At 47.6% G+C, this 15,664-nt stretch overlaps 1 protein-coding gene across 2 annotated transcripts in view; it reads left to right on the forward strand.

The window, feature by feature from the left end:
- The window catches only part of lrrc1 (leucine rich repeat containing 1), a 281,388-nt gene extending 265,724 nt beyond the window's left edge, over positions 1-15,664 (forward strand). Inside the window, exons 19-21 of one of the 2 annotated variants that reach the window (XM_038800454.1) lie at positions 3,647-3,928; positions 11,555-11,647; positions 14,721-15,664. In XM_038800454.1, coding sequence (XP_038656382.1) covers positions 3,647-3,928; positions 11,555-11,647; positions 14,721-14,873 — 528 coding nt within the window. In that variant the 3' untranslated portion in view covers positions 14,874-15,664. The remainder of the gene's footprint in view (positions 1-3,646; positions 3,929-11,554; positions 11,648-14,720) is intronic. The other variant, XM_038800456.1, reaches the window with a different exon arrangement.

Genomic DNA, 15,664 nt, shown 5'->3' on the forward strand with positions numbered 1-15,664 from the left:
ATGTCCTGACTTGGTGGTGTTGATTATTTGTGTAATCCTGAAGTAGTTCTGTACCTTTTGAACCTTGAAAGTTATCCCAGTTCTGAGTCTATTGCAAGCCTTCTTCCCAATGAGATCATTCTGTGAGTTGTATTGTGGATTTCATGCTTCTTCTAAGCCCGAGAATTGTTTCTGTTTGTGTATTTCTGCTTGCTATTTTGGGCCTGTGCTCACTGATGTCCGGTCTCTCGGTCTGTGTCTCAGCATGTATCTGTTTGCTCCCGTGATGTTCCGATGACATCTTAGTGAGCCTTAATTTGTTTTCTTTGCTCCATCCTTTGCCGATCTGCCTTCTTGCCAGCCCTGCATCTTTTTAAGGCCTGTTGTGTGGTCGGGGTCGGCACTGGGGGTTTGAGGATTGTCTATGTGCCCAAAGTTTGCCGCTTGAGCCTGTAGTTACTCAAAATCATTTCTCTTTATTTACAGCAAGTTTGTGCACTTTCGTATCTCTACATGAAGTTGGAGCTTCTCCTCCGTCCACACCTCTCTTTCTTCTCAGCCATGTGATCGGCATCACTATTACATCAGCATTGTGCATGTTTCTGATGTTAACCCTTTACTCTTCACTCATATGCTTTTTAAATTACCCTCTCAACATGCCCTGACACTGTTAATGGTTTGTGCATGTGTTAAGGTAAAGGTAAAGTCGCCATAGTCCCAGGTGACCATAGGCTGCTTTTCTCTTTGAGGGGGAGAGCTGACTAGTGGTGATTTAACCTGAGGATCACTACACCTCAGGCGAGGGGAAAAGGTTGAGAAGGCGGGGCCTTCATGAATAACCTCAGACGTTACGGGAATTGAACCCACGCTGCTGGCCTTGCTCTGCATCACACACCAGCATATACCCCTGATCCCTTTGCTCCTGCGCCCTCCTTTATCCTTTATTTTATATTAGGTGGGATTCTCCAGTCTTGTCCCTGGTGGGACCTGTTGCGAGCGAGGGATAGAAAAGTTGGTGTTCCAGCCAAAACTCCGTTCACTTTCACCGGCACCGGGAAATTCCCGCCGTGAACTAAGACACAAGAATTCGGCAATTATATCACCCCATTCTTCCTACCAAAGTGAATCACTTCACACTCCTTTACATTAAATTCTGCCCCTTTCCCCAAACTGTCTATGTCCTCTTGAAGTTTAACACAGAAGCGGGAACCTTGGGATACGGAGGAAAGTCAGGTGAAGGGCAAAGGATTCTGGAATAAGACTTAAAGAGTGAATGGTACAAAGAGACACATCAGTAGAGGATCACTGATAAAAGTTCCCGACTCTGAAATTTAACAGCTAAAAAGCCATGTGAGGAGCAGGTAAATGGGAGTCAAATTAGTTTAAAGTGGACATGTGCCATATCCATGAGCATCACTCCACTTGCCATCTGCCTCATCTCTCCGCTCATACTCGGAAGGGAAGGGAATTGGAAGTGTTCAACTTCTTCCTGGCAGGACATGTTAGCACATGTGCGGTAAGTGTTTTCCCGGTGTTCAGAGTGACTCAGGTTAGCTTCAGGTGAAAACAAATGTTAGGCTTGTGGCTTGCCCTGGCCTTGATGGTTCCTCCTGCCAAGTTTTTAGGTTTTTTTTCCGCTGTTTGTTTTATTGAATTAAACAAAGCAAAAAGAATGCAACTCACCCCTCGGGCAGCTTCTCTCACATGTCTTAAAATGCGGGTTCTTCAAATTTTGTCTGACCCAGTTAAATGATATTCCAAGTAGTTAATATACCCATAATACAATATTCAAAGGGCACCTTAAGACAAACCAAATATTTGTTGTAAGAGTTCCCTCTATAGGCCATGAAGTTGACTTGTATAATGTCGTTGCTATTACGTAACTACAAATGATTCCCAAATTAATCTCTGCAGCGAACTTTGACTACTGTTAGTGCTGGTGGCCCAGAACAAAATCTGACACATTGCTGTTATCTCACACATGTGGAATGTGCCATTTATTCCACTTACAGTTTGTAAGACAACACCCAAGTGAAAAAGCCACAGGCAGTTTAATATACCGTAAAAAAAAACACCCTCCAACCGCTGGCTTTTGACTCTCCTCACCAGCACACTATTACCTGTAGCCATGGCAATATCCTTGCAGTAACTGCCACAGAGCATTGCGGAATGTTCATTGTGCAAATAAAAAAACTTTTGTTGTTGCTACATGGCTGATTTACAGAAAAGAAAGTGCTTGCATAATCCCCATAGAACTTCAAATATCAACTGCTGAGTAAAATTGAACTGAAGAGACCTGCAAAGAAATCACATTAGAACAACAAGCATGCATACACAGACCTATGCGGCCTCCACTTCCATATTTAATCATCAACTTGTAAAGTCACATCTAAGACCCAACAGTGGTGCCGATGCTGAGTTGTTACTCCACACAAATTCATATTGTTGTCCTTTCACAATGTCCACGCCCAAATCAAATACCAATATTTTTAGCTGGAAAATGGTGCAGGTGTAGTTGTATGTTTTTTTTCAACCAGTCAGGAAACCTGTATCACTCAGTTATGACATTTGCAAGTTTCATAGGTCACCTTCACTATTGAAATAAGTGTGTGTGGTGGTGGAGTGGGGGGGGGGGGGGGGGGGGGGGGGGGTGGTAGAGAGAGGTTGTTGCTTCCTGATTACCACAGTGAGGCTTAAAGGCGTGAGCCCATTTTTGATCCAAGCCTCATAAAGATGCTGCCGAAGAGCTGTAAGCGCCGAATGTTGCTTTAAGGCAGTTTGCTGATCATAGAAGCTGGGTAATTGGCCAGTTAAGGTTGCTGCTGTACAGATCTGGATGAGTGGGGGAAGAGGGCCCTGAGGGATGCCGTTCAGACACTGGCCAGAAGGACACTCCTGCTCCATCTGATGGCACAAGGTGAGGGAAAAAGGAATGAAAAAGGGCCTTTTGTGGAGTTATGTAGTGGCCCCCTTAAGGACAATGGGGAGGCAATGACGCAGTGGTATTGTGACTGGACTAGCAAACCAGAAACTCGGGGTAATATTCTGGGGTCCCGGGTTCGAATCCCCCAACTGCAGATGGTGAAATTTGAATTCAACAGAAGTCTAAAGGTGACCATAAAACCATTGTCGATTGTCGTAAAAACCCATCTGGTTCACTAATGTCCTTTAGGGAAGGAAATCTGCTTTCCTTGCCTGGTCTGGCCTACATGTGACTCCAGATCCACAGCATTGTGGTTAACTCTTAACTGCCCCCTCAAGGGCAATTAGGGATTGGCAATAAATGCTGGCCCAATCAGCGACACCCACATCCCATGAACAAATAAAAAAAAGGACACTGGTGAGATAGCTCCAGACGATTGGTTAATGAGTGGGGCTTGCACATGTGACACCAGTTGGTCCATAAAAAATCACATTGGGTTTGATTTAAGTAAAGCTCCCACAGGGTTTCTGAATGGCTTTCTCGAGGCCCACCCACCCACCCAAAGCAGTTTCAGTGAGATCTTATCCTTGTCATATTTTGAGAAGCTGCTGCTTGGTTCCACCCAGGAAGAGGTGGAGAACCGACAGACATTGGCTTAATTGTATTTAATAATGTAATATTCACCAACCTCTAATCTTCTGAAATGAATAATGATAAATGCCAACAAAGTATCTGGTTTTTCAGGTCAATGGAATAAGTCTTCAAAACGTAACCCATCATGAAGCAGTGAATACCCTGAGGAATTCAGGGACTGTAATTAAGATACTAGTTTTGAGGGACAGGGCATTCACAGTTGACGACACGGTTGCCTCCAACGTGAACAGTGGTAAAGCAGACAACGTTCGACCTCATCAGACTGAGTGGCCGTGCTTTATAACTCAGCCAGCTGCCAGCTCCGAGCAACCGGAATCACGGAACGCCTTTCTTGAAGGAAAGATGACAACTACATGCAACGGAAATAGCTCGGTAAATAAAACTCGTACATCTGAATTTGACCTTAGCTTTGATGTCATCGTTTCCCCCCCTCCCCCGCCATTCCAATTCTGCACACTTCTCTTCATCGCCTATGATTTTTTGAGTAAAGCCAAATGGCCAGTGGCTTGCCTTATCATCTGCACATGGGAAACAATAATATCTTCACAAGATAAATAAAAGCAAACACTTTTGATGCTGGAAATCTGAAATATGACCAAAAAACGCTGGATAAACATGGTCTGCAGATCTGTGGAGTGCGTAAGAGAATTACCATTTCTAGTCCATATGACATTTTCAGTTCTGAAGAGGCCATACAAACTTTTTGTTTTTCTGAACAGGAGTAGGACGTTCAGCCCCTCAAGCCTGCTCTGTTATTCAGTCGGATTATGGCTGATCCGACATTCCTCACGTCCAGTTTCCTGCCCTTTTCTCATAACCCATGATTCCCTTACTGATCAAGAATCATCCACCACCCTTAAATAAACACAAGGACTCTGCCCCCACAGCTCTCTGTGGCAAGGTGTTCCAAAGACTCTCAACCCTCTGAGAGAAAAATTCCTCTTCATCTCAGTCTTAAGTTAGCACCCCTTTATCCTGAGACGATGCAGCCTGGCCCTAGACTCTCCCATGAGGGGAAACATCCTCTCAGCATTTACCCTGCCAAGCTATTTAAGAATCCACTATGTTTCAATGAGATCACCTGTCATTCTTCTAAATTCCATAGAGTAGAGTCCCAACCTGTTTAAACCTTTGCTCTTAAGACAACCCCTCCATCCTGGGGATCTTCCATTGAACTGCCTCCAATGAAATAATGGATAAAATTCTCCGCTTTGTGCCTCCGGTAGTGGGGTTCCTAGTGAGGCGGAGAATCCAGCATCAGGGAGAAAATGGGATCGGGGCAGGCATTGATTCACTTCCTATACTCCAGCTCACCACTGATGTTGGGATCAAGATTTGTACCTCTGTGCCAGTGGGAGGATCTTTAAGACCCAATTGCATCTACTTAGCGAGCTGGGAACCATGTTTCCCAGGCCTGCATGATTCTCCAGTCCTCTGGGCTGGGAATCATGTGGCGGGAATTAATACTGGTATGGACAAGCGTGTACCTGACGTGGAGTACCTGACGTGGAGTACCTGACGTGGTGTACCTGACATGGAGTACCTGACGTGGAGTACCTGACGTGGTGGACCTGACGTGGAGTACCTGACGTGGAGTACCTGACGTGGAGTACCTGACGTGGAGTACCTGACGTGGTGGACCTGACGTGGAGTACCTGACGTGGAGGACCTGACGTGGAGTACCTGACGTAGTGTACCTGACGTGGAGTACCTGACGTGGAGTACCTGACGTGGTGTACCTGACGTGGAGTACCTGACGTACTGTACCTGACGTGGTGTACCTGACGTGGAGGACCTGACGTGGTGGACCTGACGTGGTGTACCTGACGTGGAGTACCTGACGTACTGTACCTGACGTGGTGTACCTGACGTGGAGGACCTGACGTGGTGGACCTGACGTGGAGTACCTGACGTGGAGGACCTGACGTGGTGGACCTGACGTGGAGTACCTGACGTGGAGTACCTGACGTACTGTACCTGACGTGGAGGACCTGACGTGGAGGACCTGACGTGGAGTACCTGACGTGGAGTACCTGACGTGGAGGACCTGACGTGGTGGACCTGACGTGGTGGACCTGACGTGGAGTACCTGACGTGGAGGACCTGACGTGGAGTACCTGACGTGGAGGACCTGACGTGGAGTACCTGACGTGGAGTACCTGACGTGGTGGACCTGACGTGGAGTACCTGACGTGGTGGACCTGACGTGGAGTACCTGACGTGGAGGACCTGACGTGGAGTACCTGACGTGGAGTACCTGACGTGGTGGACCTGACGTGGAGTACCTGACGTGGTGGACCTGACGTGGAGTACCTGACGTGGAGTACCTGACGTGGTGGACCTGACGTGGTGGACCTGACGTGGAGTACCTGACGTGGAGTACCTGACGTGGAGTACCTGACGTGGTGGACCTGACGTGGAGTACCTGACGTGGAGTACCTGACGTGGAGGACCTGACGTGGAGGACCTGACGTGGAGTACCTGACGTGGAGTACCTGACGTGGAGGACCTGACGTGGAGGACCTGACGTGGAGTACCTGACGTGGAGTACCTGACGTGGAGTACCTGACGTGGTGGACCTGACGTGGAGTACCTGACGTGGAGTACCTGACGTGGAGGACCTGACGTGGAGGACCTGACGTGGAGTACCTGACGTGGAGTACCTGACGTGGAGTACCTGACGTGGAGTACCTGACGTGGTGGACCTGACGTGGAGTACCTGACGTGGAGGACCTGACGTGGAGTACCTGACGTAGTGTACCTGACGTGGAGTACCTGACGTGGAGTACCTGACGTGGTGTACCTGACGTGGAGTACCTGACGTACTGTACCTGACGTGGTGTACCTGACGTGGAGTACCTGGCGTGGAGTACCTGACGTGGAGTACCTGACGTGGAGTACCTGACGTGGAGTACCTGACGTGGTGGACCTGACGTGGAGTACCTGACGTACTGTACCTGACGTGGAGTACCTGACGTGGTGGACCTGACGTGGTGGACCTGACGTGGAGTACCTGACGTGGAGTACCTGACGTGGAGTACCTGACGTGGAGTACCTGACGTGGAGGACCTGACGTGGAGTACCTGACGTACTGTACCTGACGTGGAGTACCTGACGTGGTGGACCTGACGTGGAGTACCTGACGTACTGTACCTGACGTGGAGTACCTGACGTGGAGGACCTGACGTGGAGTACCTGACGTGGAGTACCTGACGTGGAGTACCTGACGTGGAGTACCTGACGTGGAGGACCTGACGTGGAGTACCTGACGTGGAGTACCTGACGTGGAGTACCTGACGTGGAGGACCTGACGTGGAGTACCTGACGTACTGTACCTGACGTGGAGGACCTGACGTGGAGTACCTGACGTGGTGGACCTGACGTGGAGTACCTGACGTGAAGTACCTGACGTGGAGTACCTGACGTACTGTACCTGACGTGGAGGACCTGACGTGGAGTACCTGACGTGGTGGACCTGACGTGGTAGACCTGTCGTGGTGGACCTGACGTGGAGTACCTGACGTGGAGTACCTGACGTACTGTACCTGACGTGGAGGACCTGACGTGGAGTACCTGACGTGGTGGACCTGACGTGGAGTACCTGACGTGGTAGACCTGTCGTGGTGGACCTGACGTGGTGGACCTGACGTGGAGTACCTGACGTGGTGTACCTGACGTGGAGTACCTGACGTGGTAGACCTGTCGTGGTGGACCTGACGTGGAGTACCTGACGGGGAGTACCTGACGTGGAGTACCTGACGTGGTGGACCTGACGTGGTGGACCTGACGTGGTGGACCTGACGTGGAGTACCTGACGTGGTGTACCTGACGTGGAGTACCTGACGTGGTAGACCTGTCGTGGTGGACCTGACGTGGAGTACCTGACGTGGAGTACCTGACGTGGAGTACCTGACGTGGTGGACCTGTCGTGGTGGACCTGACGTGGTGGACCTGACGTGGTGGACCTGACGTGGAGTACCTGACGTGGTGGACCTGACGTGGAGTACCTGACGTGGAGTACCTGACGTGGAGTACCTGACGTGGTGGACCTGACGTGGAGTACCTGACGTGGAGTACCTGACGTGGTGGACCTGACGTGGTGGACCTGACGTGGTGGACCACACGGTGAGCCAAGGAGTTGTTTCCAAAATGCATCTGAGGCCCACCCACCCCCCACCTCCCCTTCAAATCCTCACAATGCAAGACCTTGCCAGACCTCCCCGAGGCCCTCAAAATAAAGAGATCCCTCCAGAAACACCCTAAGTAAGGGGACTCCACCAGAGACCACCTAAATAAAGAACCCCCCCCCCCCCCCCCCACTGACTCCCCAGAGAAGAGATCCATGTCAAGAAGCCCCCAGAAAAGAGAGACCTGTCTAAAACCTAGAGCGCAATCCAGACTGAGGCAGTGAAAACAAATACCCTTGTAACACTCACCTGGACAATACACCTCCTGGCTCAGACAGAGGAAGCACCACATGTCAATTCCTGGAAAGAGAAACCAGACTGTTGTGTTTAAAGCCCTCAGATCCTTAAGCTGCAAACAATTCATCCATTTCTCTTACTGGGCTGTGATTGACAGCTTCCACACACAGACACAGCTGTCAGCCTTGGTTAAGTAACTCTCAAGTGCTCTATGGCATCTAACCACAATTTTTATAAACAACAACCACTTCAAACAGAGTTAAGTGCTGTCAATTACCAGCTGACCATATCAAAATCACTCAAGTGTGAAAGGTGATTGGAAAGCACTTAATTCTGTTTGAAATGGGCCAGGACCTGTCAATCAAAGAAGATGTTTATAAACATTGGTTAAACATTTCAGAGTTACTCAACCATGAAGGACGATGAATGGAGCGAAGCTGGCAGCTGTGTGTGTGGAAGCTGCCAATCACAGCCCAGTAAGGGAAATGAATGAATGGCTTGCAGCTCAAGGATCTGAGGGGTTTCAACACAGCTGGCTGTTTTTCTCTTTCCAGGAATTGACATGTGGTGCTTCCTGCATCCTGAGCCAGAAGGTGTATGCCCAGGTGAGTGTTACAACAGGTAGGAACAGGTTACTGAGTAAGATAATCGCCATGATCATAATGAATAGCGAGCAGGCTGGAAGGGCCTTCTCCTATACCACAATCCCCTTGAAATAAGGGCCAACATCTCATTAGCCTTCCGAATTACCTGCTGCACCTGTGTGCTAGCTTTCTGTGTTTCATACACAAGTACCCCCAAGTCCCTCTGTGTTGTTGACTTCAGGAAGCAAAGTATCGTACACACCCTGTCTGCGTCAATGGTGCTGATGTGGAGATGGTTGATAGTTTCAAATTCCTAGGTATGCACATCACCAACAATCTGTCCTGGTCCACCCATGTCGACGCTAATACCAAGAAAACACAACAGTGCCTATGCTTTCTCAGGAAACTAAGGAAATTCGGCATGTCCACATTGACTCTTAACAATTTTTACAGCTGCACCATAGAAAGCATCCTATCTGGCTGCAACGCAGCCTGGTATGGCAACTGCTCGACCCAAGACAGCAAGAAATTACAGAGAGTCGTGAACACAGCCCAGTCCACCACGCAAACCCGCCTCCCATCCACTGACTCTGCCTACACTTCCTGCTGCCTTGGGAAATCGGGCAGCATAATCAAAGACCCTCCCACCTGGGTACTCTTCCAACTTCTCCCATCAGGCAGGAGATACAAAAGTCTGAGAACGTGCACCATCAGATTCAAAAACAGCTTCTTCCCCGTGTTACCAGACTCTTAAACGACCCTCTTATGGACTGACCTGATCTCTTCACACATCTTCTCAACTGAGTAGTACTGCACTCCTGTATGCTTCACCCGATCCCAGGGCGGGATTCTCCAATAATGAGGCTATGTTCCCACTCCAGCGTCAAAACGCAGGAGTTTCATTCTGGACTTTCCCGAAGAAAGTCCAGAGTGATTCTCCTACATGAAGGGGCTAGCAGGGCCCCGGATTGCTCCTCGCAGCTCTGGCTGCAGATACGGGGCCCTGCACCTCCGGTCGGGAGTCCACGCATGTGTACGCCGGCGGCCTTTGGCGGTCACCCCATGCGACATGGCGGACTCACACCACGAATCAGCCCCGAAAATATAGACCAACCCGAGATCGCATGCACCCGCGGATTGGTGGCACCTGATCGTTAGCCCGGCCGTCCGTGAGGCCCCCCCCCCCCCTCCCACGCCTATGAAGGATCGCCCCGACTCCCACTAGGGCGGCTGCCGCCACTGGCCCTTCCCGACAGGCAAAACGTGGTGAGAACCATGCCGTCGGGAACTCGGACAGTTTTCGTCGAAGAATTGCCGCGGGGGCCTCTGTCAATGGCCCCCGACCCACTCGCCATAGACCACGCGCGTGTGATTTGCGATGATTCTCTAGAGTCCGATCGAGATTTTAGCGTGGAGGCTTGGAGAATCCTGCCCCCTGGGTCTAGGTATTTACTTTGTGTACTTATATTTGCCCTATGTTTTTTCTTTCATGTATGGAATGATCTGTCTGGACTGCACGCAGAACAATACTTTTCACTGTACCTCGGTACACGTGACAATAAACAAATCTAAACCCTTATCCCCACTTGTTGTTTCCTGCTCGTTAGCTAGTTCTCTATCCATGCCAACATACCACCTCCAACACCACGCACTCTTAACATGACTCAAGATGTTGACTCTGTTTCTCTCTCCACAGCTGCTGCTAGACCTGTTGAGTTTGTCCAAGATTTTCTGTTTTTATTACATTCACAGGTGTGAATATTAGGGGTTATTGGATCACAGTTGAGCTGTTGTCCTTTTCGGTTCTTAGCTTGAAGGTGTTGAGGACAATTTTACAGAACACTGCCGTCAACACTGAAAACAGAGAACTCAGAGATAGGTGGCGGGATTCTCCGTTGTCCGATGCCGATGGCGTAATCGGCGATCGGGTGGAGAATCCCTGTTTACGACCGATTCGGGGACGTCGCCTGTTTTCGGACGCTTCCCCCCACCTCCCCCAAACGGCATCATGGAGGAGCACGACACACGCTGTTGTGATGCCTCCAGGATGTTACCTGAAGGCCCTCACCCGATGCTCCGCCCCCGTTGGGTTGAGTTCCCGACGACGCTGAACACATGTGCTTTCAGTTTTTGTGAACGCGGTGTGGCGGTTGCAAGGTGTGTCCAGCACCGCCACAGTCTGGCGGGTGCCATGCTGCTGGCCGGTGGGGGGGGGGGGGGGGAGAGGGGGGCCTTTGGCAAGGGCTGGGGGGACTGGTGGGGGGTGGCCTGGGGTGGCGAGGGGGTTTCCTGGGGAACACTATCTGGCAGGTCGACTCCACCCGCGGCCGGCTCCATGTTGTATGGCGCAACCGATGCAGGTCAACGTGTGCGCATGCACGACCACGGACCTGGCAATTCTCCAGGTGTTTATATCGGGAAGGCCGTGTGTTTTATGTGGCGCACCTGCTAGCCCCTGACTGGTCAGATCATCGGTTCTGGGGCCTCGCCGATTTTCCTCGTCGTAAAACCAGACACTTCTTCCAGACATAGCCTCAAAATCAGAGAATCCAGCCCAGGATTTGTGCCTTTCTGGTCATTTTGGCTGACCATCTCAATGCTTTCACTCATCAGGGGAAATCAGAGTTAGTGACCAGGGGAAAAGAGAAGCTCAGCATTGTTAAATAAATGGGTACAGTTTTACAAATTCTCGGTAGTTAAACTAGTTGCTGTTGCTGTCTGCGAACACAGCTACTGGAGTTAAAATGTTCTCCTTTCTGTCAATTCCCTGCTAATTCCACAAGGTGGTGCTGCAGACAGCCCAGTCTTCCTCGCGTTTGTCCTTTACCTCTTGTTCCTCCTCAATGTTGGGACAAAAAGGGAAAAAAAAAATCTCCAAAATTATAACAGTGTATTGAATAATGCAGTTTGTTTTTACACACTCTGATGTGTGTGTGTGTGTGTATATAATATATAAACAGCTCAATCGACTTTTCCTCCTTTAAATTTAGGAATCTATGACATCGAAGAACATCACTGTTAACTCTGCCAGTGAAACACTGCAAAAAAGTACCTCATTCCGTATTGTGAGCCGTGCAATGCCAGTGAGTAGCAGCCTTTTCCTAAGATTGTGGGACATTGTGCTTTGGAGATTTAAAAGAAGTGTTGAACTACAGAAATATCCATTGGTCATCACTATAATAGTAGATTTTGTTCTGACTTTATGTGCCTGTGGAAGGCCAGTAATTCTTGACTAAAATGATTTGCTTGGAACTTAATTTGTTTAAGTATACATTGCACAATCCGGTAATGAAAAGGTCTTGCTAGGTCATGTATCGAGAATAGTCCAAGCTACAATTTTCCCCATGACAATTTGTACTTAAAAAAAATAATTTTTATTTAGAAAAGCTTTTCAAATATAACACCATCACAGCTATATTCAAACAACAATTACAATATTTCAACCATCCTAACACCCCAAACCCAAACCCTAAAAATATAGAAGCCAATCCCCCCGCTCTGCATCGATCCCCCCTCCCCCAGCACCCAACATCTAATGGTGACCAGCTTCTTGCAATGGGAAATGAATGGCTGCCATCTCAGATCAGACCCCTCCATTGACCTCTCATGATATACTTAATTTTCTCTAAGTGTAAGAACTCCATCAGGTCACTTAAACACGCTGCCGCATTGGGCGGGACCAAAGACTTCCATCCAAATGAGCTATTAGCGAGGCGAAGGCCAGCGCATCTGCCTTCGCCCCTTGTCTGAGGCTCCGGTAAGTCTGAATCCCCAAATATAGCCACCAAAGGGCAAGGCTCCAACTCAACCCCCAGAATTCCCGACACGGTGCTGAAGAAAAAGACCCAAAAGCTCAATTTGTACTTTTCAATCAATTGTTAAATGATCATCATGGTCAAGTTTGGTTCATGCCGTAGGTTTCACCCAAGATCCAGCAGTCCTCACGTGTGAATTTAAACTCTTGTTTGGAAATCATGGGACACCATAGCCAGAATCCAATCTTGTCCTTTAATCGAGTGCAAAGAGTTGCATTTTTCAGCCAACCCACCGGTCTCCACCACCACAGCTCAGGATTATTAAGACCATAACTGCATTTATCCCACTGACATCCCAGCTAAGGGAAGCTACTTCAGCAGAGACTGTGGTTTCAACCTGAGAGCCCCTCGATGTCCATCAAACAACAGGAATCTCTGAGCCGGTACATCGCTTCCCGGGTGTTTCTGGTGGCTGAACAGTCTGGCCAACAACAGCACTTCAAATCCACTCGGTAGACACTACACTTAAATTCTGTGATTTAGATCGGATGGGGAAAGTCTATCTTTTAGAGGAAAAAAACTATTCTTTCAATTGCACCCGCAACAACACCAGGAAATGAAAAATCACTTTACAATATTTGAAAACTAAAGCAGAGAAAGATTCTCGCAGAAGAAAGGTTAAGATGGAGAAAGCAAGAACCATATTAGCAATTTATAACTAGTGGGGTATTTTTTGCCTACTTTGCTCTTAGTGAGGATGATTTCCCCGTGCAAAGTGAAACTATAAACCTGTTCTTTACAAATAGCTTTCTGGTTTTGTTACATGAATCCATCCATTTCCCATTCTGGTAATAAAAGGAAAACTCTGTGGTAAAACAATTTAATGATATTTTGTGCGGTTCCCATACAAAGTGGCCCGACACTTTTGGGAGTCTAGTGCATTTTTGTCTCAGCCTCAAAGTTGAAGGTCTAATTCACTGCCAGCTCGGCCTGCATCTTCTGGTACACTCTGGTCAGTCCTTGGCCAGAAAAATGTACCTGGATCCGGAATTCTCACGGTGAGGGTGGAGGTGGGGAGAGAGATGAGCAATAATTGACACCAGCTTGAATTGCATTGGGTGGTCACACAGCAGCATCTGATTGGCTGGACAAATCTTCTCTTCCAACTGAAGGAAGAAAGGGATTTAATGTTTGTGCTGTAGATCTCTTTAACCTGGCATGAGGAAATCACAGGATTACAGTTCAAACCTTGATATTACTGATGCGTAACCCTATGCCATTTCGATGTTGTTGCATATTGCATGCTGATTTTAGATACGTTTTTATCATCAAACAAGGACATCTTCAGTGTTCCATTCTTCAATACAGATCCCCAAAATCAGTCTAAACTGAGGAGATAAGAATCTCTGTCAGCTACAAAGTCTCAATCCAGTTACTTGTTAGGGGTAGTTCGCAACACATACCTTCCCATAATTCAGAACCAATCTGAGCAAGCTCGCACAACATGGAAATTAATATACCGAATATACCCATCTAATGTTTGGTGCTGTTGTTGGGCCCTAAACAAGCTGTTGGCAATATCTGGAGAGAGCTCTGAACTGGGATTAGTCTGTAAAATAAATTAATTAACCTGACTTGTGTGGGTACTTGATAAGGGATCCTAGATGGGAATGGTGGCAATTTTCAGCATTATTCGCCCAAATCAAAGCAAATCGAAGTCACTATCCTTTCCACAATGCTTTTGTTTATTAGTAGGTTCTCAACCAGCGATAACCCTGCACAATTTTACGAGTGTAATGTACTGGATACCAAAATGATTTATTCCCTTTTAACGCTTTAAAGTGAGAAAATAGGGGACTATATTACTGCAAACTACTAATGTCGGTTGGGGGGGGGGGGGGGGGGGGGGGGGGGAGGGGGGAGGGGGAGGGAGGGGCGGGGGTGGAGGTGCAGTTTGAATTGACCTCAGCCAATATTCCATTTTCACGTGAGTTTGTGTTTTCCCACAGTTTTCATCCATTTTGCGTTGTTTTTGTTTCAAAGGTCAGATTTCCCTCCACCCCACTCACCTTGGTCAGTCTTACGTTCCTCAGCAGGGTCTAGTAGGAATGGAGATGCCTTCAATAAAGGTTATTGGTATATAGTTTTAAAAGCAATGCAGAAGATCTTCAAAGTGGATGCCAATTAAAAAATATTTCTTCACCTGCCTCTAATTTTGCATTATGATTTCAGTATTTTTGATGTGATTATTCATGTGTTAAGTATGTCGTTTAAATATAATCTCCTGAATTTTATGTTTTTTTCTTTCTTTCTTTTGTGTATTTCATTTTTTTCCTTAATGCTTGTACCTGATTTTCGTGCTTTTCCATTTCCTGTCCTGATCCTATCTCTTGTCCCCAAGATGCCGAAGATTATCCTTACTTGCCCTTCATCTTCAGATGAGGAATTGGAGCAGTTAACATTAGAGCATGACGTCTACTATCGGGAACAATTTGAAAACTCAGGCAGCAGTTATTATTCAGATTATTTAAGTAGTGCATTTTGTCCCTTATAAAATTACACCCCCCATCTCCAGTAAGAATAAGCATTTCACACCGTGATTCACCATTTTTCAAGTAGACAAAATGGCCTGCCTTATTTTCTGAACCATTAGTCCCAGAAGGCGAGTTTAACACCTGTGACAGTATAACGGGCGGTGACATTTTTGCACTGCAATGATGGTTTTCGTTCTCTGCAAATTCAGTCATTGCCTCTCATATTCAAGCAACGAAAATGAAAATCAGAAAGTTAAAGCATGTGACTGACTGAAAAGTGATGAAGTGCAGTGCAAACATTTTTTACACTGAGCGTGTGCCACTTTCCTTTCAAACAGGAAAGCCACTATGGCTGGGAAGTTCCCTGGTCTGTGCTTATTTGCAAATCTCAGGGCAGGGTCTTGGATGAGTTAGCTGGTCTTTGCCACTTGTTTATGAGGGAAAATTTGCCTGAGTTCCTCTCGTTGATTGTTGACCTTTGCTGGAAACTGTTGCTTTGAATCCATCAGGTAAAGACAGAATTAATTCTGCTGCCGTTTCTCCATTCTCCCCCCCCCACTATTAAACACCCTGCCAATGCTGGCTAATCTCATACCTGAAGAATGGTTACTATTGAGATAGGGAGAAACTTGAAGAGGTAAAAAACTTAGAAGGAACCCCAATAAACCACATATGAGCAAATATGAATTCAGTGAGAATTGTACACTATCCTTCATTTCTTTCATTCTGGGACATTTTTGCCCTTTTAATATTTCACCAAAATCGAATGTTTTTCTTTCTTTCAATAAAATGTAAGTACCTAAAACAATGA

This window comes from Scyliorhinus canicula, chromosome 6, assembly GCF_902713615.1.
Source record: "Scyliorhinus canicula chromosome 6, sScyCan1.1, whole genome shotgun sequence".
NCBI classification, from domain to species: Eukaryota; Metazoa; Chordata; class Chondrichthyes; order Carcharhiniformes; family Scyliorhinidae; genus Scyliorhinus; species Scyliorhinus canicula.